Consider the following 25,574-nt stretch of genomic DNA (forward strand, 5'->3'; position numbering starts at 1 on the left):
AGCTACATTGACAAGAGTGGTATATATAAATTCTGTGCGGAAAAATTTAGTACGTTCAGTTGAAAAAATGAACATCGAGACCTCGTTTGTTTTACAATTTCTCCCATTACTGAGAAATTACTGTAGACCCTTATCCGCGAGCTTTCCTTTGAATTATTGACTCAGCCTCGTATTTATCCGAGCAAGCTAGCATGTTCCCGTCTTTCCATTTACAGGAAGACCAACAGAACGGAGGAATGCATACGAATGCTACAAAAGTGTGTGTCCTTGGATCCCGCATACACGCCGGCGTATTTAGTGCTGGCGAGATTGGCGACCGGTCCAGCGGCTGGCGTCCTCCTCAGACACGTTGTGCGACTGCAGCCTCAAAGCCCGGACCATCTCGCGGAATATGCTTCCTGGTTGTACCAAAACGGTAAGTGACAGCGGTAAAGCGGTTAAATTGCTTTAGAAGGATAAACCTTGAGTCGCCATTCGGTTGGTCCAAAGTACGGTTTAAAGTAGTTTAAAGTAGCCAAACAGCGTCGGAACTACGCCGCGAAACAGCCCCCCTGGTACGGCTCCAGCTTTATACTTACGCTAGATTGTGCTCGGTCTCTCCAGGCAAATGGTTACCCTCTCTGAAGTACTATCTAAAAGCCATGGAAGTGTCGCCGTCGCACAGATCCTCGCTTCTGGGAACGGTCAGGATACTGAGGTCGCGGGGACAGTGGCCAAGGGTGCATCAACTCATTACCAGGTGAGCCTGCAGTACGTTCAATAATATCGATCAACCGTCGCGCGTTCCTCAGAGTGCAAAAATACTTATATTATATTATTTCTGAAATTGAATATCTTTATATCAGCTCTCGATCGACGCGTGTTTCCTTCGTCTTTTCGAAATTATGACTCTCTCCTTACATATCCCGGCACCCTCCGACAGCGCCCCATACGAACGCAGGAATCGCACAAGGACATCCTGCGTGACCGGCCCTTGTATTCTCAACGGTGCGACCTCCCATCCTTTTTCCCAGAACCCTCGTGCAGCAATTCTCTCGCGCACCCCCGTCACAAATAGCGTCTATAAAACAGCCGCGGTAAAGCCGGCAACGATTCGCGTTGTTTTTGCAGCCGGTGTCCGTGGCCGATGCTGCAGCCGCTTCGCAAACGCGCCCCGCCGTGAAATCAATTCTTTCTTGCTCGCCGAAATTATAATTTGATTCTCCGATCGATCGGCTCCACGCCGTGAATCGAGGGAATCGTTTCCACCTTGCTATTAATATACCAATAATGCCAAACTCTAAACATACCTCCATTTGAAAATTTATCATATTGCTGAAGTAGTTGCAGCTTCTTTCATAATTACAGCATTGCAGATTACGGTAAAAATTATTTACTTAATTGGAAATGTCGTTAGAAAGAAGTAAGTGTTAGTAAGCAATAAACTTTTAAAATCCGGAGAAAAGGGATCGACAAAAAATTTAGTACAACATCTCGAAGCTCTCCTCGAACCATGTGATTTAAGCTCAACAAGTTTCCAATCGAACCACATAATAAATTAAGCTGATTTATCGAATAAAAGATATTCGATTTCTTTATTTTTTTATTTTGTTTGTTTTTGAATAACAATTTTAATTTGTCGTATTCGATAAATATAAAATTCATTGTGCCTGGAAACAGTCCAAAGACACGGTAACTGGTCACCCCACGGTAACCGGCTTCACCACCCCACTGACTTTGAATTTTCTTCAGGTCCTGATAAAATTGTATAATCTTATCATCAATATTTAGCTATTTAAAGAAGACGATATTGCTAACATTAGACATGTCGAGCTTCATAAAAAGTTTTATAGGAATGGCAAATTCTACTTGCTCGAATGAAGAAACGCGTTGAATAATTTTCTATGGAATTATCTTTATAATTTCAATCATTTTCATAGAAAAATTGTCGAACCGGTCATTTCGGTCGTCTCGGTAGGTTTAGTGTTTTAACGCTAAACACGATGCAGCGCGATATAATTACGTGAAACGTTGCAGCCAATACGAAAAAAAAAATGAAAAATAACACAGCAGGGGACCAGATAATTTGTCCATGCCGAACGGCTTTGTCCGGGACGATAAATTTTCGAGGGACAAAGTGAAAAACAATGGCGGCACGCGTGGGTGCGATGACTGTCGGGGCTGCAGCTACGGTGCAGAACATTTCAATATACATCGTTTGACAGATGTGCCGCGGCCCGCAGATTTTAAATGCAAATATAAATCTATCGTGCAGACCGCAATCAGTCTGGGGAATAGTGCGGTCAGGGTTGACGGTGGGTTTCGAAGGGGTGCGAACGCTCGCGGTGGAAGAACGGCCCCGCTACTTCGGCGCGCTTGTGTATTTTCATGGCGGCGGCCAACAGAGTAATTACAATAGTTACTCTCTTTGTCTTCCAGCGGCGCGAGTATCTATTAGAGGGGCCGTGTCTCGTGCAGTTTGCGTCGAGTTCGTCGCTCGAAATCCGTTAACGAGATTTTTTCCATCCGGACGACTCCAACTGATATTTGCGCGGGACGAAAGGGAATTACGACCTCGTTCCTTTGTGCGCCTCTGCCGCATATTTTTTGAGAAATACGAAATACGCCGGGGAACCATGTCTGGTAGCATCGATGCCACACATAGATACGCGACACCAACAATCTCGTGGTTCGCGTAAACATATTATCGCGATCATTTGATTACACGCGTAGCTTTTAATGTCGTAATAGGCACTGGGTTGGTCAGAATGTTCGTGCGGTTCTCGACGGTTCTTGGAGTTAGGCGTTCCAAAATGCAAGCTATTTCGGTTGGTTTATCTAAAGCAGATAGTAGTTTAACATGGAACAGTTCTATCTGAAATTATATCCAAAGTTTTTGGTGATGCAGTTCGGTCGACAAGTTTGGCGGTAATTGAAAGGCGGAAAACGAAAAGGAACGTTTTCGGAACATTTTTAACGTTATGTTATTTTATTTTAAAACGGGCAAAAATGTGATGGAAACATGTCAGATCTGCAAGATGCACGGGGAGAAGGAACACGTGTGCTAGAAATGAGATTCGCGAATTCTTTAAGCAACGGAGACAAATTATTTAATAAATAGATGTCGAACGACGTTAAGACATCGTCAACGGCCATATCACGTTGCAAAGAACCGATTCTCGTCCGATCATCGAAGTTAAACATCGTTGAGCGTGGTCAGTACTTGGATGGGTGACCGCCTGGGAACACCGCGTGCTGTTGACACTTTTTTTTATTTTGCTAATGATCTCGTAGGGGGTTTCATTGCTTAATAAATAAATAAAAAAAAACACGTTGACTTGCAACTGGTGGGGATGACGTATCTCTGTCATGAATCTTCATGAATCAGTTATCACGAATCTTTTTGATTAAAAAATAACGATGATGTATTTATACCACGAATACACTTTTAGCGGTGTTAATTACTTTATCGAATTTAGTAATTCTAGCTTCAAGGCACTCTTCAAAGAACTACTTTCATTAAAATTCTGATGTGAAAGAAATATACCAGCAGACTTTTTAAGCCCTTGGACTACGATTTCTTTCACAGCTACGGTGATTACCACCTCTTCGTCCTTTGATGTTGGTTTCATTCATGAAGTAACAACACGGAACACAGTGCGTCACACAGTAGTCTGAACCGCGATTTTAGCTGAGCCAAATGGTTTTCGTCGTTATATTTCTCTCTACGTAAAAATGTCTATTTATTCCTTATATTTTGTGTATCGAAATAAAAATAGCGAGAAATATTGACAGAATTGTTGCATAACTTCTGCTGGTCGTTGCAGGTTATTGAAATATAAATATTTTCTTTTGACCAAGACTGATTTCAAAGAAATTATTTATGTTTATATTGCACATTATAAAAAACGATATTACTCTGAACTTACGTATGTACAATATAATATAATATGTGTACATTCGTGTAGAGGGAAATATTCTTGGTAGATAATTGTTTCCTACTTATTATATAATAATAAGTTTTTTTATTGTGTGTGTGTGTACCGACGATACATGAATAAACATTTTTTTATTCGATCCTGAAACCTCCAATATAGGCTACAAAAATGATCTTGCTCGGATATAATCGCGTTTTATATCACTGTGCATTCCATGAACATTTAATCTGCTGGTGAACGAAGATTACTGTAACAAATTTTAAACCTTCGAGGCACATCAGAAACTCTCAGCGTGGCCTCTATCGATACGAATCACTACTTCATCCGGCTAAAATAGCTCCATTACAATTTCAATCCCGGTCTCTCTCGAGCGCTAATTTCGTTAATATAGTCGGTCGGGCTCTAACATTTCTCTTTTCGTACAGCGATAAACTTGCCGAAGGAAATTCAAGCGCCGCCAGCACGGAAATATCCGCCGCGTCGATTTAAAAATAGTCCAACACGATCGCTAAGAATACCGAGTCCGCGTAATAACAATAAAATACTATACAGCGGCGCGTTCATTTATTTATGCGTGTTCCCGTGCACAGCGAAGCCGCCGCTGCTCACACCCGGCTCCGGAAAATATTGATTCGCCGTTTAAGTGGGTTCTGCTTATGGTGGGCCACACAGCGACGCGCTTGTAAATAAACCATAAAGCGATAAATTTGTCAAATCTTACACCGCATTTTCGACCGTTTCATTGTTCATCCCTTCGGTACATTCGGCTTATGAATAATTCACTGGCATGAATTATTCAGCAGAAGAACTGCAGGACTGGCCAACGTTTAACCAGTATTCTCTCTCTACCCCCCGCGTCCCCCCTCTTGTATATAATACAAACCATCGGGCGCATAAGCTGCCTCAGAATTACGCCAGGCAATCAGTGAACAGGTGTGAAAGAAATTCGCGTGTCGCTCCGCCTGAATTTCCCCCGACAAGTCAGCTGTTAATATTTTAACGAAGTCTAATTGCGTTCACCGATAATGATGTATCGCGCGACGCGGATTCCATTTTCTCGCTATAGAAATTTACCGAACAGGCTTGCGATCCGGAACTGCAATGGAGAACAACGCGATCTTTGAGTTGCATTGTTGTCGGTGTGAACTGCGAATCTCTGTGTCAATATAAATTTGTCACACCAATTCACCGTTAACCGGGTTATGGTGGCCGCGGCGGTTCACGCAACTTTAAACAAGTCGTGCATCAATAAATGTCAATGCAATCATTTGAAAATTCATATAATCTTCTATTAACTAATCAAGGCTGCAATGTTTCAACGTAAATTTACTTGGACTGACGAATTTAAAAATATGCGATATTAATTAAAACAATAACTGGCAGTAATTGACAGTCCGGTTTAGGGTTAATATGTGACGAATTGAAGATAAAATTCAATTCGTATATTGTTGAGAGTTCTGCGAAATATTACGAAATATATGATACCCTATGTTTCAAGTGAAATGTTTACCCTCATTAGCCAACGCTTCGTTAACTTACGTTTTATCGATCGTTAAAACGTCTGACAAATTCGCGGATGAATGTAAAATGTTTCCTCGTACGGGGAATAAAAAAATTTTGCAAAATAATGTCATTCATCATGGAAAGCACGCTCGATACAGTAATATATAAATATATTTTAAAAAATGTTTGAGAACTCGCTGTAAATGACTTCGACGCCTGCATCGCTGTACAAACATGCAAAGAACAGTCGTTGGAACATATATATAATTAAAAATGCAAGCGTTAAAAATTGTGAAAAATATTTACCTCGGCGGTATTGGGAGCGTGGACACAACCGGTGTTGCGCAGACTAAATCCAGTGTTGTGTGTAACGGCAACAGCGCCGCGAAATATCGCAAAGCTTGTTGGGAATTTTTCCTGTTTATTTATTCCGATCGAAATTTGGCGCGCTTGCGTCGCGTTCTACAATCCGTTGGCTGCACAATGTCGGAATAATTTCCCATAAATCATCGATAGTTTTTCGCCGATTAATTTCGGGAAGCATTCCCGCAACGAGCTCGCGGAAGCAGCGTGTCGGCGCGGCACGGCGCGGCGTTGCGTTAAACCACCCGAAGACCGTTTCGCTTTTATTTCCTTTATTTCGTTCCAATTGCGAAACAATGAATTCGTAAAACACTTCGGCGGGAATTGAATTCGTGTCGTTGTCGTTTTTGTTTCAACTCGCTCAAATCGCTCGAACGTTTGGCCTTCCACTCGACGAAAGTTGAAATTTTTCGAATGAATAGAACACCGCTCGTCGCTCGAGAAGCGCCGCCGTTAAATGGCGCATTAAAACATTTTCATTCGTGGTCGATTTCCTTTCGTTGATACGGTATATTAACAACCGAGTTATTTAATTTACAACCGAAATATTCGTGGTCCAGACCAGTACGTGGCACGCTGGAACAATTTCATCGAACGGGTACATTTACTGTACAAAAAAATAGCATGCTTACGTTATTATTGAATTATCATGGGCAAATGAAAGGCTGCCTAAATTCTGATGTATAAACATTACGTTTCGATGATATTATATATCATTGCAAATTATTTGGAAAAGAAGTAACTCATGTGTTCGAGTCACGTGGCTCCAAATAAAAATATACAGTGTGAGTTACAAATTAGTCTCCATGATTTTTCATCCCCTTCCGATAATCCGACCAATATATATATTGTATTATATATTATATATATTATTAATAATATTATATATATTGTAATTCTTTAAAAAAATTCGATAATATCGAATAGAAATTTTATTCGTTAATCCTTATCCGAATAACATTTTCTCCAACTCTGAAGACATATGAGAAACATCGTAAATTGTCTCGTACCAATAGGGAAATGATTAAAAACGAAAGAGTGCTAGTGAACGCAAGTGCAAAGAGATTTGTACGCGACATTCGTCGCTCTTGGAAAATTCTTGCAATACCACCGAGAATCTAATGATAACGTGCTCTAGCTTTCTGCGTGAGAGCGTATCATCTCCGGTGCAAGCACTCGTACGCGCGGCCGTCACAATTTATGGACGAGGCGTTTTATAGTCGCGCGGCCAGAACCATTATCGTCTATTACAGTCGATGTTATTTAAATACGCGATCAAAAGCGTTCGCTTTCAATCAGAAGCGTTTTCCGCGGCGAACTAATGTATTTCGAGGAGAAATACGAGGGGCTGGAACGAAATTACGTAATATATTGGGGGAGTCGAAAGTACAAGCGCGCGCATTATCCACGTTCACGTGCACGGGAATGGTCTCGCCATAGCTACGTAGAATTATCGAACATTAGCGCCTTCCGATCGATGTGTTTTTATTCGCTTTGAAAAATCGACAGCAGCCATCGGTTCTGCCGCTCTCATTTTTAATCGCGGCGAGGCGCGATTGTACAGGCGCGGCGAACAACATGAAATAACAGTCGAGCTTTTTTCTGTAAACATTACCCCATTTTCTGCTTTCCGAAAAACGCCCGCTGCGTCGGAAAAAAACGGCAACGTCACTCCGTTAAAAGGGGAACGCGGAAATCGAACGAACTCGTGTGTAGTGCGATTCGTGATTCGTAGTTTTATCTCACAGCTGTAGTCTCCACTCCATTCGATAGTGTATTCTCGACATTACACTGGTAACTGGGATCAGACTGCGATTATATTTATGTGTTTACAACATTTGCGAAACGCCTGAAACAATCAAAAGTTAATGATTTTTATTTCAATTCTACTTTGCATAACAAAATCACGATTGTTAGCATACAATTTAAAACGTGCACACAGATTTCTCTTCGGAAAGACGTTTCTCTTTAAAAAAAAAAAAGTAACGTTCCATTATTTGCTATACTTTTTCATACCCTATACGATCATCGTACAGAGATTCAGATATCAATCGCGACGTAACCAGTATGCGAATATCCAATCTGAAAAAAACGCGGTTGAAACGGCAATATCAATCATTTCGGGTGTATCGTGTAGGGACGGAATTAAATTACGGTGATGTAATACGCGTTAGCGAATAATTGGATACGAAATCCCGATGACGAATGACGAAATTAGTAATTCAGTCGGGAGTTATGAATTCGGGATGCATTCGAACGTGAGGATTTTAGCCGACGCTCTTTATGCCTCGCGTTTTTCGAACGTATAAATTTCCAGGGAAGCAACTGCGCTGGGGGATGATTCCATAGACAACGATAACGTCGTCACCGTTGCGTTAAGCGCTCGTCGAGCTGATAAATCGGGAATTTACTGACGCTACCTCCGTTTCTGTATTTTCAACTCACCGGCTTTCGAATCGCGTATGCACCTGCCTGGCGCGAGATTTTTGGAAAAGCACATATTTCTGGGAAAGCCGTAGCTTTCCCGGCTAGAGAAAAACACCGTCAGCTGTTATAAATATATTGAGTGACAGTGCGCAATCGTTTTTAACGAATTTGTATCTGGACGACAGAATCTATTCCCCAAACGTTATAGTATTCGCAGTATAGTACTCGATGGCAAGCTTAATAACTTCCAAGCAATTTTTTCTTGTACAAATTTCCACAAAGCCATCCGATATTTTGGTTTTTATAATTTATACATTGTTTTTCCGTATATAATTTATGTATTATGTCAAAAAGCAAGTTTCGAAATTTGTAGAAGGCCGCAAGTCTTTTAAGTAAATCAAATCAAGATTAACAAAAATTTCTTCTTCATTTCGTGAACAATATTTAATATAATTGCCATTTTTTTTTCTTTTTTTTTAATAACATCGGAAATTGAATTAGGCACCGATGAAATCAAATTACGATAAATTTTGGCTTCGATCGATGACCAAACTTCGCTGACAGCAGTCCATACGTCAAAAACAGAGTTATGAAATTGCCATATACAGTGGTCCACAAAAGTGTTCGTACACCCTTTAAACCACAGTAACTTTTTTAAAACTAAACTAAATGACTTAAATCGTTTTTCGATGATAGAGGGACCAGTCTACTGTAAAACATTCGTCACACTCCGCCGGACCGAAAAAGTCGTCGAACGCAAAGGGCTAATTCTCGCGATTTTAAGAAGATTCGTCAGCGAGCAATCGTCGAGTGACATCATGATCGCTTCGAAAGCCTCGCGGAAGTCGATATGCCGATGAACAGTGGAAATTATTCCACGATAACGTAAAAGTTGGGATTTTTAAACAGATCCGGCGATAGAGAAAACATTTAGCAAACACAATTAGCCACTTCGTTGATAACAGTCTCTCCGAATCTCGTTCTCTGTCACTCGTGCACCCTGCGTTTAGCAAGCGAACAGGCTTTTATCTTGATCGGTAAATGGCGATTTTATAATTCATGGTGAACCGTGTTTCATCCGGTCTATCGGTGCTCTAGCAAACAGACGATATCGCCGAGGTCGACTGTGCGTTACCACTTCGTTATGACTGCCGCATTCGATCGCAGTTTATTTCGCGTGAACGCTCGCGAACCGTACACGGCCTTCCCATTCTCTCTTTTCTCCGACCGATCCCCCTGCCGGTTGACAATGTTTAATTTCAAGTTGGCAGCTTGAACGGTCGATCGAGAGAATGGAAAGGCGGAGGAAACACGAGGCGCAGAGGTCGAGATCCATTTTACTGTCGGCCTAGAATGGGAAGCGTGAAATACCGGTATGCGCATCGATTGACAAAACAATTCGATGTCTTCCTCGTGAACGGTGAAATTGTTCGCATGGCAGATTTGTTAGCATTGTTGCCACTGCGACAAGACTTTTTCGTTCGGTTCTCTTTTTTTTTTTTGCTTTTACCGACAAATTATTACAGAAGGACAATTTGATTCGTTACACGGCATTCGAGTGCCATATTCGAAATTAAAGGACAATCTCCTTTAACAATGCGAGAAATCGAGCATACCGTTTCAAGCAGATTTGGACACGGGTGAAAACCTTTTCAGCTGTCCTATTGTGTTCGTCGAGTTTCTATTTTTGCAATATCGATTCTGTGAAACTCTATCTAAAGTTGATAATTCAATGATTTTCCGAGTCTGCAATCCGGATACAATGTACGCAACGATTTAATATATTTAAATTAAAATACCATTTGTCGTCGTTATGACATTATTTGATTTAATAAAAGCATAATGTCGCTTCATTCGTTGGATGCACCTGCATAACAAATAAAACTAGCCCGCGGTTAAAGGGTTAAATACAATCAAAATCGCATTAAGTCCAACAATCATTAACTTTGAGATTAACGTTAATTCGAAAGAGTTAAAAGCGTAAGATGTGTAAAAAGAAAATTGCAAGGATACGAACGGTTTTGTTCGAGTGTGCCTCTTGCTGGGAAATTTCGATATTACAGAATGTTCTGTTAAATACCCATGATACATTAAAACACGGTTAGTTGTGCGTTCGTCGTGTAAAGTTAATCGGGAAGAATTTCTGCATTAAATACTTCCGAAATAATGATTACGCGTTACATTTCCCGGAGAACGTTCCAGGATCTCGAAAAAGCGAACGCAGTATATATGGAAAACACTTGAAATAATTTCGAAGTAGTACGATTCGAGAACGCGCCGACAAGTGGGAACGTTATAAAATTCACTCCGCCCCAGGGAAAATTTCGCGGAACGTCTTGCTAAACGCATCTCACGAATATTTGCGCATGGCTTCCGGGATGGTGGCGGGCTGCGATAATTTCCATCAGCCTTGGAATTTCCTCTAGGATAGAAGATTGCTTGCGCTAGTGAACGCTCGGGTGTGCGTCGCTTCCTAAGGAAATAAAAGGCAGCGCTCCCACCTCTCTCCCTGTTTATTCTTTGCCATCCCCTTCCGTTCGTTCGCCAGCCGTTCGCGAACGTCGTTACCGGAAGGCTGCACCCAGCTAACTATCTCCCAGGTTAATTCTTTCTCAATAGAACCGCGCTGGCTGGGTGTCCTTTTGGTACGTGACACTCCGGCTTTGCGGACTTTCATGACCTTCTATTCGCCTGTCCTTTGCAGATCGCTCAAGAAATTCTCGTATTCATACTTTGCGCATTAAATTAGATCGCGGAAAGAATTATGCACGATTCTGCAGGCTGAGTCGTCCAGTTCTTTCACCTTCAATTTTCTTCTAGACTACATGTTATTTGAAGAAATGCTTCGAACGAAAGTTATTGGGAATAAAGAGACAGACCTGGATAAAGATATTTTAGTGTATTGGAAATAATTAATGAAATTTACTCTAAATCTTAACGAAATTATTTATTCGACGTTATAGAGATGACTGCATATATTGAAAATAGTTAGGTATGTTCTGATAAAGAAAATTTATTAATTGAAATAGTATTTTCTTAAGATGTGTGTGTGTGTGCTGGAAATAATTATTTGAAATAGTATTTCATTTATATTACGTAACACAATTGGGATAGACATTACTCGCACAAACGTTTGTATTTCTTAGTTGAAATATTTTTACCTAGATTAGATGATGGTCGTATCTCAGCAAAAATTTATGTCGCGTTCTCTCTGTCGTTTGGCACGATAATAATTTTAAAGCAATAGAAACTCAATCTAAACTACGAACACAATAAAGTTCAAAGTTTACTGTCACCTGTTTGTGCGCGCACAGTATCAGAACAGCGACGATGTTGCTGCCTCTATTAGCGATGATGGAACTGTGGCACTGGAGTTGGTTGATGAGACGATTCTCCGCGAGAAGCTTGCACCTATTGTTCTGAAATTTCTCGACACGGACTGCTTAATAAATGAGAGATCATTTGCAAGTATCGCACATGTGTCCAGAATCCTCAATTTACGGCCGCTTGATCCTGCGTGAACGTGCGCGAGGGGTGGTCGTTTGAACTACCGGCCAGTCGCATTGGATCGCAACAGCTTCGCTTCAACGCGATCAGCGCAAAGTTACTCTTTCATTTCTGGACGAGCGAGCCGGTCGGCATACCGCCGCCACACTGCCCCCAGCATTCAGTCAGCTGAATAATCCCGATCATTATCAAGGCAGTTGCATTTAGCCGAGAACAGTTATGCTAGATTCAAGCTAGCAACTATGCTCCGCTTCCAGGCCGCGTAATCGAATCCGCTATTCGCCTCCGTGTATGGTGTTTCGTTTAAAACCAGCGAAAATATCTCCCCCAATAGCGACATAAAATATTCCATAGCGAATTTGACTAATATCAAGAGACACATCATAATATCGAGTCACTTTGTTCGGAGTTTTTGAGATCATCGATGTCGATTTGCATATATGTAAGTGCATTTCTTTTTTTATCGCTTCGTATAATTACTTGTCCCTAAAATCACCTTCGACTCTAAACGTGGCATCACGCATGTCTGAATGTATTTAAACGACAGCTACACGATGTAATAAAACGACCAACAAAAAGTCCGATCAAAGTGACCTTGAAACCTACAATAAATTCTCCCTAATTCGCGCTCAGATTGCGCGCAAAAATGGGCAAATTTGGGAAAAGGAGCCTTGCGGCTCGTTTTTATAGTCACCTATTGCCCACGACTATAAAAACTAGACGCAAGGCTCGAACAATCGTATTTCCTCTTCCCAAATTGTTCATTTTTCTGCGCAATTTGAGCGCGAATTAGGGAGAATTTACTGTACTTTCTGCATCGTATTTGTTTCATGATCAAATTTCGTACACAATATCTTTTGTCACGTCACTGTGTAGGAGATATCGAGGTGGCCGGTTTCATGCGAAACACGCTGTATCGAGCTGCACATGCGATCGTTCGCTCATATTTTCTGCTTTACCCGCTGCCGAAATTTTTGTCATGCTAATCCCGACCTGACCCCCTTTCCTCGTTTCTCTTCCTGTTAAAGTCGAAGCGCGTTACGTATATTTGATACTTGACATTGTCGTCGCGCAGAATTTTCCGTACAGTGCATGGCGCACGCGAAAGCTACATTCTTATTGCAAAAGTAAAAAAAACCCATCTCGCAGTCGTGACTTTTATCAAAATGAATGGTTCCGGCAGAACAGAGTTCGGCAAAATGTTATTCGGACGACGAACAACATACGAGGATTAACAAATAAGGTTTTATTCGATAATTGTGTATTTATTTATTAATGTTTCAAACCGAATGGTTGATGTAACAAATACAGGATTATTACATGTACATACGTTTATAAAATTTATATTTATTGTCTCTCTCCATTAACTCTAAGAATCACATATATATATATATTTAAAAATATTTGGAACGTCACGTGTCTTTTACCTTATGCAAAGCTAGCATGTTCCATATACTTCATAGAGCTTGAAATATAATTCCATTTATATGTTTTTACTTATCTAAAAATGATTCGCTCTCTAATTGGTCCGCGTTTTCTGCCAATAACTCTTTAACGTAGTCGCGGAGAACATTTTCGCCGAAGAAAAAGTGTCTTCGAATCACCTCAAGAATTATCCGTTTCAATCGATTCGAGCACTTTTGGTACACCCAGTACATAGCGAGCGAAGTACGACACGAAGAAAGATCCACCGCGGAACTCGACTATTGACTCCAGACATTCAGTCTGTTTTCCGCCTCGTAAACACGCCGTTCGGCCGCGAAAAGAGAGGCGCGGAAAATGAACTGCGCGCGGAAGTGACGCGTGAAAAGGGTATGTCATTTACGAATTTATTTTATCGAGAGAGAGTCTGCGTGCATGTATGTGTATATATATGAGAGAGAGAGAGAGAGAGAGAGAGAGAGAGAGAGAGAGAGAGAGAGAGAGAGAGAGAGAGAGAGAGGGCGGGTACACTGTTCCGCGGCGACGCCGCTAGGAACTCCATCACGATGAATGCGAGCATGACTCGGGCGACCGTCTGGCAATTTATTTCGCGCGTACGTTAAACGCGTGTTTCCTTCCTTACTCCCGATAGCGGGACACGACGGTGATATTTTCGCCATGGGAAGATATATAACGTCGGGATAAGGAATGGTCATTTCGTTTCGAGCGTACACTCTCGCAGGATTACCTGGCCATCGTTTGTTATCGCAACGCGCGGAGATAATGTCCGATCTATCGATGCCCGGGATATTTGGCAGTAAATGGACATTGTTTGCTCATTTTTCAGATGGCACCTGATGCTGCGAGCGAAACGGGGCGGACTCATATATCGCGGCGATCTTTACATACGCGCGTGGCAGCTGCAGAGCGAGTCGCGTCGTCAAGCGCATCGGCATCAAGTCAACCTTTGCTTGTCGGTGAGTAACTCTATTTTCAGGTAAAGGTCAATTTATATACGGTAGACTCCCGTGTAATCCGACAATGCGCCGCGCGTTTTACGATATCGTGTTGCAGGAAAATCGTGTCGCACGAAAATTTGTTCTCGTAACGCGACTATTATGGCTGTCGTGTATGAACGAAACAGTTTGTACCATATAAATGCAACAGAAGAATTCATTTAACAAATTCGTTGTTGTGGCGCAGCAATTGCGGTTACGTGTTACCAAATTAGCCGCTACAGTTTTCCTTAGTTTCTGTCAGGGAAAACTACAGTTCCCTGTTACGCTTTCGAAAAAATAGGACATATAACTCATTTCAGACACTTTCATACGCTTTTGTTACTTATTATGTACATTTTTTCAATTCAGTTGACGTATAAATATTATTATCTACGGATAATACTATTATCCAAGTATAATGGTAACAGGACACTCCCTTAAGATACAGCTCAAATTTCAAATTGATTTGTCAAGTGCTTTCTTTTATCGTAGTCGATAAATTCAGAAATATTATGCATTCCAATTTGAGTTTCTACAGGAACATTCCGAAAAAATTGAACCAGAACATACCGTAGCTCGCTTCATTAAAATCTGCAATTTATCGATCGCATTCGGTTCGAAATATTCACCCGCGAGTTTAATTCGATAGGGCGGAGTGTTCAGTGTCAAGTTTCCGTGCTCGCTTCCGAAGATTGCGCGAACTCGTCGTCGAATCAACTTCGTGTCCTGCTGACCTTGTTTCGGTAATATAATGAACCTATCGACACGGAAACGCGAGAAGAGAAATTCCTTTTACCGTTAACAATGCGAGGAACAATAAGTCGCGGCTCGGCACAATGGAACGAGTTCGATCGGTACGTTATAATGACGATACCATATAATAGGAGGATCAATATCATATCTCGTCGTTATGGAGCAATAAAAACGTCGTTTGTAATATCACGTCACTTCAACCGTACGATCTGCTCACCGATGAAATTGATCGGCCTTGTTTCGTGGCATACGATCGAGAGGAAGCAGCACCGAGTATAATAACGTTAATACTTTTATCGTGTTTCCGACGTGTATTCCGTTCCGCGTTCCCTTTGTCTTCGATCCGCAGTCTCGAATATTTATTTTCTCTTATATCCGTGGATCGCGCGGCACATTCCGACTTTCGATACTTTATTTAACGGAAACACCGCGATAAAAGTAATCGAACAAATTAGCCGGAGCCCCAGATGAGGCGCGCGATCCGCTTGTACTTCCATTCCGGTGCCCTCTTAAACTCCGCCGGAGATTAATTGAGATTCTACGGTCACGTCGTATCGCCATAATTCTAATTAAATAGATTCGGCTCCTCTCGGTCTCCTTCCCGAACCCTCGTTTCCTATTCAAGCGGTGTTTCCGCGGCACAGTTCGTTCCAGTCGTTAAAGGTTCAACTCGTAAAAACTCAGACATTTTCGACCACCGTATTCCCCTCTCACGGCCTTCCAGTTTCCTTTCTTCTCGTCGCTGCAGTTCTCTTTGACCTTTTTCCGCACTTGACGAATTACGTTACACTTAAGAAAATACGAGGTCCGACGCAGATTAACCCTTTTGCACTCGGATGTCCCTTCTCAGCGCGTATAATAAGACAGCTGGAAATAATGGTAGTTTCGAGATTAAAACCGTTTGTTTCGTGGTACGCATATGCACCGATAGAACCTTATACGAGAGTGTTAAAATTCTTATTCTAACTTTCTGCCATTGTTTTAGCGTATTAATTTCTCTACATTGTTCACGAAGGCCAACAGTAGAAATTGGCCAATTTTTGCCTTGACTGATAACGTAAGTTTTATACAGGGTAGATACATACATACATACATTATACAGGATCTCATATATATATATATAATTATAATATATAATTAAATAACCTATTTTTATAGTTGCGGATAATAGGTAACTATAAAAACGAGCCGCAAGGCTCGAACAATCGTATCACCTCTTCCCAAATCGTCGATTCTTGTACGCGATCTGAACGCGAATTACGGAGAAACGACTGTGCGTAGAAGCCAGTCTTTCGCGCGGCAACGACAGAGGCGTCGATTCGCGCGAGGCTGATTAGCCAGCATGAACGGGACACCCCTTAACGCGTGTCGGGGCGTGTACGGGTACCGCCGAGCCGGTAAACGCCGTGACTCCCCTCAAACATGTCGAATTGTCTGTTGCAGGAGGGTGGTTGTTCGACACCGCGTGTCGCCAGTGTGTCGGTACATCTCGAGCAGGACAGCAACAAGTCGGAGCAGCTGGAGCGGGCACCGCGGTGTAACGTACGTACCTGTAGACAGACGCGAAAGGGAAAGGGACGCGTGACGGCGCCGGCCCTCATGGTTCAGAATCTTTTGGAGACGCTCTAGCTCCGACGGACTTTCTCGTAACTCGTCGGACCCGCCTGTCGGTCTCTCGAGCGTCGGCTTAACGAGACAGCTAACGGGATAACGAGCCTCGGCGGACTCGAAGCTGCCGCCTCGAAGAACTCGCCGCCGAGAAAGGAGACCCGGAGAAGAGCCGAATCCGCCTCGAGCTGTCGACGTTCCCGTGTTTACTCGTGCGATACGTACCTCTTTAGCGAACGATGGACGGAACGTGAGCGGAATGGCGAAGGGACGCGGCCGCGCGCGCGCCGCGGGAATTATCCGAGGTCCGGGCCCGACGTCGGGTGTTCCAGGTCCGTAAGGTGCCGCGGCTGCGTCACCGGGATCCCGGACGGTCGCGTTTTCACGGGAGAGGACCAAACGCTTCGATCGGTTTCCCACGTGATCCGCGTGGTCGAGGGAAACTGGAGACCGAAGGGGACATCGTACGAGCACGACGGTGATCGTTGCGCGTGCCCCGAGAGGTGATCACCCGGCGCTGGTAATATAGTTACTATCAGTAGTGTCGAGATGTTTCTATAAATATTCGCTGTACTTCGAGTGTGCTTTCGACGTTTTCAGAGAAACACCGCTCGTCCCGATGGTACCCTTGCCCCCCCCCCCCTCCGTGTAGCGTTCCCTCGGTACATTCGGCTAGAAGAACAATGTAACGAGGCCGAGCCGCGTTCTCGTTCCCAGGGTCCCGCGACTGTGTTATCGTAGCGACGTTTCGACAGAGGCTCGTTCGCTGGGCTCGATCCTACCGAACGGGCGAACGTGACGGTCAATTTCTACCGAAGTGACTTGTAACGAAGGGATAATGGAACTTTCGACGAGCTGTATCGTCGTCGTTCTTCGAATCGCGATCATCGTTCGTATATACATGGAGATCACTGTGGAGAGAGACTTCGTAGAGATGAAACCCGCGAGGAGGTTGCACAGGTCGGCCTGATTTTTGCCGAATTTATATGCGATGTGGAACTTGGAAATTATTCGGCACGTGAAGTACCATAAATCAATTCTCAAAATTGCTACAGCATCAAAGTCATTTAATTTACGAAATTGAAACTAGAAATTAAAATTTGTTAGAGTTGATAGTATTTCAACGCATTTGCACTTTAAGCAAGTGTTAGGTTGGACAGAAAGTTCGTGCGATTTTCGACGATTCTCGAAGTTAGCCGTTCCAAAATGCGACTAATTTCAATTTGTTTGTCTAAAGCAGACAGTAGCCCGACAGATAACACTTTTACCTGAAATTATATCCAATGATCTTTCAAGATTTCCGTATGGTGAAAAGAGTGAATTTTTATAAACTGGGAAATGAAATTATACAAAGGATAAAGAAAGACATTTCTTTAAATAAAAAGACCGCACACAACCTAATGCAATAAAAGTGAACTAACGTACCACTGAACGCGTTAAACACGAATAATAGTTCAAGTTCTACACGACAAGTAAGTTTCTCGAAAATCGAAGAGACTGCAACGCTCCGTGTCGGATCAGTCCAGTCGGAATGCGCGCGAAAAAATGCTAGAAGATGTGCGACTAGACGCCGGTCTTTACAGCGAGGTGTGCCGTTCCGAAGAGTATTTTTCTTTCGATCTTCGTTCCTACGAGACAGAGACGCTTTCGCATCGAGTCACGCGAACCGCGAGTGTGTAACTCGCCGAAATGTAAATAGAGAATCCTGTACTATCAGTCGGTCCGCGGCTTAGCGATCACGTGTTGAACGATGCCTTTCAATGATTCGTGTTATCGACAGTCTAAAGTCCTCGCGGCAGCTCCCGCGATCTCCGGCCGAGGTTCGCGGTATTGTTCGAGCAGGAGCGGGAATCGTTGAGAGGCACGGGACACTGCATGCCGAAAACGAGCGTCGAACCGCTCTCGAATTTATTTTTCACACGACGCGAGCGGGACGACTCGGATCACTCGGATCGTTTCTCGCGTGTTCCTGTCCCCGATTCAGTGGACACGTAGCTCTCTTTCTCTCCTCCTCCTTTTCTGCCCCCCTCTCTCTTTCTTTCTCTCTCTCTTTCTCTCTCTCTCTCTCTCTCTCTCTCTCTCTCTCTCTCTCTCTCTCACTCTCACTCTATCTCTCCGTACGTAACTACACGGTGCCAATCTTAGCGTAACGAACGTACCACCGATTTTGGCCGTTTGGTATGGCTTTTATAAGAAAACTCGGCTAAGGGAATGATACGAAGGTATAATAGACAACGTCATTCTTCGATGAGCTTTGTTCGGCGACGTTTATGGTGCCGGTTAACGCGCGATTTACGAGGCGTTCGGAAAAACCTGTTCACGATTGCGACGAAAAAAATGAATTCCATCGAAGAGTTCTCCTTCGAACTTGTTCGAACAAATTCTGGCATAGTTTGTAGCATCGGCAAAACTTGTAATACCGCTCGTGCTTCGTTACTCGATGTCCAAAACGTTGGTGACAAGCGGATTATAATATGTAACAGCAGAGGACACGGCTGCGTCATCGCGCAGCAATATGCTGCGGATTATAATTACGACGAATAGAGAATGTAATTATTGTTTCGCTGAATGCGTTCATGAAAAATTCTTTAACAGGATTGCTAGATCTCTGTGCGACGTATTAATATGATTACAACTGGGTCAAAATGACCTAGTATCTGCCAGGCAATGGCCAGACACTAAATTCTGTTGGTATTACGGAGTTGAAATTGCTTCCATTATGTTTGGCAATTTAGTTACTAATTTAACATGCTTTGAGGTAATCGCTCTTGTAGCGGAGACCGTTGAAGGCCTTTTATAACCAATGTTCCACTATTAACGGATAATCGCTTTTAATTTATGAGAGCAAGTAGACTACCGTGCGCAGCTAGTGTAACACGATGCGATTAACTGCTAACTCTTAGAACCGGATCGATTGTTTCACCCTTGTCGAGTTCTTGCAATGCGAAATTATAGATTTTCGAGCTCGTAAAATTAATATCGTGGAGCCTCTCGTATCGGAACGTTCTATTGCCCGAAAAGGGGCCTCTCTGGCCAACCTGACTTTGCACATGTAAATACGATGCTTTCCTTTGCGTCGCATAAAAATTTTCTAATTTCACTTGCAAAAAGGGTGTGCCGTTAATGTGCATTTAGGAATACGAGTCATCTTTATAAATATTTAGAAGGATCGACCAGCTTTTTTATCTTAATCCACCACAATATTTTTGTAATCGATTGTGATTTTAATTTTTATTTCAATTCTACTCTTAATGTTATTTTTGTTATCGTTAACATTAATTTACATTTTGATATTAGATTTTATGGTACAATTATTCGAGAACAATGAACAAATTGTGCAATGTTTTGTTGTAAATAGCTCGGGCATGGAAGACTGTATTGTGCACATTTCATTAAAGCAGAATATCAATTTAAGCAAAAAGGGGGGAGCAACCACTGAACAGAGGAGAAATAATGAATTACATTTAGCATCAAAGAGTAAACTGTTCTATCTTTAGTTTCTAGCAATTCTGACATGGGAGACACAGCACTCTACATATTTGATTAAATCAGAGAGAGAGAGTATACTAATTTCAGAAGAATTTAATAGAAGGAAGCAAGCACCGAACAGAGTAGGAATTAAGTCGTCGTCGGACCTCTCGCGCAAGAAATTCCGTGTGTCCGTGGTACAGTCAACACGAGACGGTTTTCAATTAAAACGAACTTTGACCCGCGGCTGGTTCTTTTGTGTATCTTTCCGAGTGAGGAGGGGTATTGGGTCACTGCAACCAGAGGAGTTTCTTGGTCGAACGAGGTCGAAAGTGACGCAAAACAGACGACCGCCCTTTGGCAGAGTCGCTTCACACCCCGTGTCGGCGTGTCCTCGTAAATCGTCGCTTTGACCGAACGCAAAGCCGAAACGTTGTCAAAACTTAATGGAAGACCAATGTATATACCCTGTACACTAAAAACCGTTAAAACATCGAAACATTCGGCGATGCTTATTGAAATTCTCTCCTACGATTAACATTCAAGTAATAACAATACGCGTGTGTGCTAATGTGCGTGTGAGTGCGTGCGTGCGTGCGTGCGTGCGTGCATGTGTGCGCGTCACAGTTTCGAACGGAGCGTCTTGGCGACGCTTCGCGCGCGTCGACGGGTCACGTGCTCGAATCAGTCGTATCCAAGAAATTTCGAAAATAGTCACACTTGGCCGCGGTATCGACGCGCCAAATAAGATTCCAGGATGCGAAATACCGGGACGTGATGCGAATATATCGGCGAGATTTGCGTCGCAACGCGTACATGTTCTCCCGCGCACCTCTCAACACCCAACGTACCGACAGACATCATCGTTCCTTGGCTCGTCGAGACTGTTCGAATCGACGTAAGAGTACAGTTGGTAACGATAGGGGACTGTGTCATTGGCCGTGCGGATATTCGCCCCACCGAGCCGTTTTCGAATAAGCACCTTCGCACGGTGCTGAACGTCGATCGTTCGATCGAGATGAAATATTTTTTTATCTATTGCTATGGTCGACGATGCTTCGAACAGACCTGAGTGCACGAGACGTTGCGGTTAATCTAGCTCTTTTATTTAGCGGGTTTAGTTCTAAAGAATTTCGGTTCATTTCAGTTTCGTTTATGTTTGCTGAACGTTCGAAGTGGTTATTGGTACACTGTGGGCCTTGCTGTAAAATGTTCACTCGATTCCTAAATTTAAGATTGTAATATTAAAGGATAGTATGCAGGGTGTTCCAAAATTATGGTGCTTCCGGGAAATAAGGGGTTCCCGAGGTCATTCGAAGTAACTTTTCCCTTTACAAAAATTTTCTTCGAGACATTGTTCATAAGTTATCGACAAAAAACACTGACCAATGAGAGACGAGCGCTGCTGCCTCAGTTCCGCTCATTGGCTCGGCCGTCTCGCGCCAGTCAATCTCGCCTCTCATTGGTCACTGTGTTTTTTAGAATTATAAGAGAGAAATTTTATTGCCGTCTAACGTGAGAACAATGATCAACGAAGAAATTGTTTTAATAAATAAATCTGCGCACCTTAAATTAATCGAATTCTACGTTACACGAATACGCAACGTTTCGTACACCCACGACGAAAAAATTATTTATAAATGTACTCGGCTGAAAAAGTCGTTAGCATTATCGCCTATGTAACAATGAACTGTGAAATTTTCTATTGTAATCCCCACGAATGAACCGAGACGGCTGAGTTTTCTATGTGTCCGCCGCGACGCTCCGTTCGAGACGGTGTCGCAACGAGGTCGATGTAGTTAAGGATTATCTAATTCCACGAGACGACGATGTAAACGTTATTTTATTATCGGTAACGGATAGTAACGGAGAAGTATACATATAGCTATGCTTAACTACCTGAAAAACGGTACAGAAATTGTTACAATAATTGCTCAGCGAATTAAAGGCGAGGTGACGAGGTTGTTCATCGCTTACTGTGTACAGTACAACTTACACGAATAAAAAGGACAGAAAAAGAATGAAACAAATGCAACTGTAATACTTTTCCAACCTTACAAGGATCTACGGACACGGCAATTTTTCAGGATCATTTTCTGTTCGCGTTTCTTTACTGTAGGATAGTTGCACAGGTTGTGGTCACGACAAGGATTTCAATATGAATTTCAACGCAATATTCTTAAGGTCTTGTGACACATAAAAAATGTGCAAGCTTTAACAGATTATTTGATAGCTTCCATTTGAAAAGAGATTAGTTTTGATAACTAACTTGTATTAGGGTTTTACAGTACAAAAATAGTAAAATACGGATTTTTCACCGTTTGTGACCAACTTGTATACTAGTTCCGGCCATGTTTAATACCATTTCTGGTCACCTGAAAAATTTAATATTTTAAAACCTTAATATTATAACATTATATTATTATATTAATAATATCATTATAATATTGTATAAATGTTTTTTGGAGAGTCTTTTTATATCCTTCCGAAGTTGAACATTTTCTTATTTTTTGCATTTGATGGCATTTTTTGGAGGGAGGGCGGAAGAGGATGTTAACATCTCTCGAAGGTATTTCGAAGGATTCACACGTTAATAACCTTTGAATGATTTTTCGGTGAATTAATTTTTCCGAAGATAATACGGATGGCCAGAAACGGTACATTGCTCGCAACCGGTGCATCTACCCTATCATAAATACGTACGTTGATCGAATCGAGAGAGACCACGGAATTCGTGGTTCTTCGCGAAATTAAGGACGCCCTGCGAAAGAAGCAAAAACGAGAGAAAAACCGAAGGTGCAAACTGGCTCGAGCCTCTTTTTAGCTTCTCTTTTCCCGGCGTGAAATCGAATTATCGTTTCGAGTCGATGGATCGTCAAACCCAGTTCCGTTTCCAGTAGTTTTCCGCCGGGCAAAGTTCAAAAGGTGTCCGGTCTGGAAACTGTTTGTCGCATTCGTCTCGCGTTTTCCTTTCCCCCGGCAAAGTTTCTGATTGGCAGGGTTGACAGCTGCATCATGGCCGACGGTCGATCGTCGGTCGGAACTCGATGTAGCGAACGAGTGAGACGGGGATTCCGCGTCGATCGAAACAGACCGAGATCGGCGAACAAGCGGCCCGATCCGGCTGGACGCGACCGAATCGACGCGCGAAAGCTTCGAACGACGGATCCTGATAATCGACGCGGAATCAATGAACATGGGCCGCATATAATTAGCCGCAGAATTTGATTAGTCTAGGTTATTACTCCATAGACCACTTTGTACATCTAATTACAATACGTTATTGCGCATATTCATTGTGAATACGATGCAATTATAAATCATCATAATAAAGTGTATGTTTATATACATGTACGGATATTCGTTCGATTTATGCGCCGATACATTCAACCGACAGCCAATATTGCCAATCCTCTGTCCCTGCCCGCGCCTAATCAATTATCCAGTTTTAGTTCGTTTAATTACGAACACGCGGTCAAAATTGCGGTAACGCCGATCCGGACGGAACAAATTGGTCATCGCGCATAATTTCACCTAGACATTGCCGTTGTATTGTACGGACTTATTTTTAGCCGTTTGGAATGTCAACTAATAATTGCAATTTGTGGGGGAATTATTACAATTAGGGTTAATAATTATATCTTGGTAACACATTTTCTTCAGTTAGTCGTCGCTGAACTGTGGATGTTATTTATTTATAGCGAAAATCGATCAGAAAAGTTTGATCACATCGTTACATCGTTACATCTTATTTTTATTTTCAACTTTCTCCTCATATTAAAAGGGGAAACACATTTTTATTCGATTCCTGCTTCTTACAATTGATTTATCCCTTTGCACTGAAGCCAAATGAACTCAAAATTTAAAATATTTTCTCCGACCTACAATATTTCCATTTTATACAACCCGGTGCATTTTTCGCAATAGTAGCGCTTGTAACGCTAGTTTTTTTTAAACATAAAGAGGAGATTTGATAATGTTGACATTATTTTGACACCTTAGAGTCGCCACTCGAGTGCGAAGCGTTGAGAGAATAAAAGAGAATCGATTTTTGTTAACCGTTATATACGCGATGGTGTCCCCTCTTAAATCAATGTGGCACAACGTGCTATAGGACTCGGGAAATGAGTAGAGTATTTGAATTGTTACTAGAATAGAGTGTTCGAGGTTTGCGTTAGCCGATTGACCGATGCTCGAGACTTCCTTTTGCTTTCACCGCCGCTGATTTTGTCTCGTCCTCGTTTTCGCCGGATCGAAGAAACGGCTGTCGGCTAGGAGAAAGAATTTTGTATTGGTCTTGGCTTGCGGGCCCTGATTTCTGGGTTCTCGAAGATTCCTCTCGGTTTCGCAAACATTGCAGTCTGCCTCATCAGCAGCAGGTTGACATACTGAAACTGTGAAAAGTCAGCAAAAAGAATCTGCCGAACGCGGTGATCGTCCGCAATTCAAGATCAACATCATTAAGGGAAGCTGGAGTATAAGCTGGAGTAACTCTCCGAGAATTATTCATTTGGAAGAATACCGTACTATATCGTTTCTTTATTTGCTAGTCCCAGTTAACGCTAAAACTGTCAGGTTATTCAAAATGACTCATTTCAATTCCTCATAATTATTGAATTAATTATTAAATTAATGTACTCGTGTGCGAATCATAATAAATAAGACTAAATAGACTGCTTTCTTTTATCCGTCAGAATTTTTAAACCTTTTTTTTTATTCCGTGCAAGATTTCCTTAAATTAAAAGTAAAATTCAAACGTCATTAACGTCGTATAGGCAAACTTTGTGTTTTTTTTTTCATGGACACAGAATGATTGCATTTCGTTCCACTGAATTTTTTAATGCTATACGAGCTACTTTCGTCCGAATGGAGAAAGGAAAGTGCAAGACGAAATATAAACAGCTAAAACCTCCCAACGAGTGTTGAGGTTTATTGTAATAATAAAAAAAAACAGGTAAAAATGTAACTGAGCGTGATATATTTTACAGCATCGTAACGTAGAAATACGCAACAATATAAAACGTGGAACTATTGCGAAGAAAGTACTATAAAAAAAATATCGTTGATCGATGTTTATTCAAATGCCGAAGAAATGGCTTCCAATACCTCTTCCTTTCTCTTTATTTTGAATCGATGCTACTGCTATATATATATATGTATGTATGAATATGTATAGACAGTAGCATCGATAATGTAAATTTGATTACAGACTGTGTCGATATTACGTATATGTACATACATTTTATTTGGTTCGTTCTTCATAATCATGACTATTCATTTTCGACAGAACAGAGAAAGTGTCAGGATTAAATTATTATTCATTCGGCAATATTGTTGTCAAGTTTATTGTTCCGAATAACTCAAGTCGAATAGGGAGAACTTACAGTATTCCCAATATTAATATATTGTCTCCAAATTGTAAATGTCAACACTTACAACTTATTAATGGAAACAAACATTATGGAATTGACGGTCTAATTGTAAGAAAATTTTCTGAAACCTTAAACAATTTACCCTTCGCGCACGAGTGGTGACTCTGAGGCATCACTAAACATTGTTGATATTTAAAAGACTATTAAAAGAGTGTAACTGTGTTGTACGACTCGCG

At 42.0% G+C, this 25,574-nt stretch overlaps 1 protein-coding gene and 1 non-coding gene across 3 annotated transcripts in view; both read left to right on the top strand.

Moving 5' to 3' along the window:
* The window catches only part of LOC117224539 (protein O-mannosyl-transferase TMTC1), a 285,088-nt gene extending 263,092 nt beyond the window's left edge, over window positions 1–21,996 (top strand). The window contains exons 12-16 of one of the 2 annotated variants that reach the window (XR_013034148.1): window positions 216–415; window positions 604–739; window positions 13,987–14,116; window positions 16,334–17,018; window positions 17,099–21,996. Coding sequence is in view for 1 of the 2 variants with exons in the window: in XM_076524657.1 (XP_076380772.1) it covers window positions 216–415; window positions 604–739; window positions 13,987–14,116; window positions 16,334–16,519 (652 nt within the window). In the remaining variant the exon portion in view is untranslated. Of the gene's footprint in view, window positions 1–215; window positions 416–603; window positions 740–13,986; window positions 14,117–16,333 lie in introns of both variants that reach the window. The other variant, XM_076524657.1, reaches the window with a different exon arrangement.
* On the top strand, window positions 3,124–3,243 carry LOC117224705 (5S ribosomal RNA). Its single transcript, XR_004491313.2, has one exon. It is a non-coding gene; the product is annotated as a 5S ribosomal RNA (ribosomal RNA).
* Window positions 21,997–25,574: the final 3,578 nt, after the last annotated feature.

Source organism: Megalopta genalis, chromosome 9 (assembly GCF_051020955.1).
Source record: "Megalopta genalis isolate 19385.01 chromosome 9, iyMegGena1_principal, whole genome shotgun sequence".
NCBI lineage: Eukaryota > Metazoa > Arthropoda > Insecta > Hymenoptera > Halictidae > Megalopta > Megalopta genalis.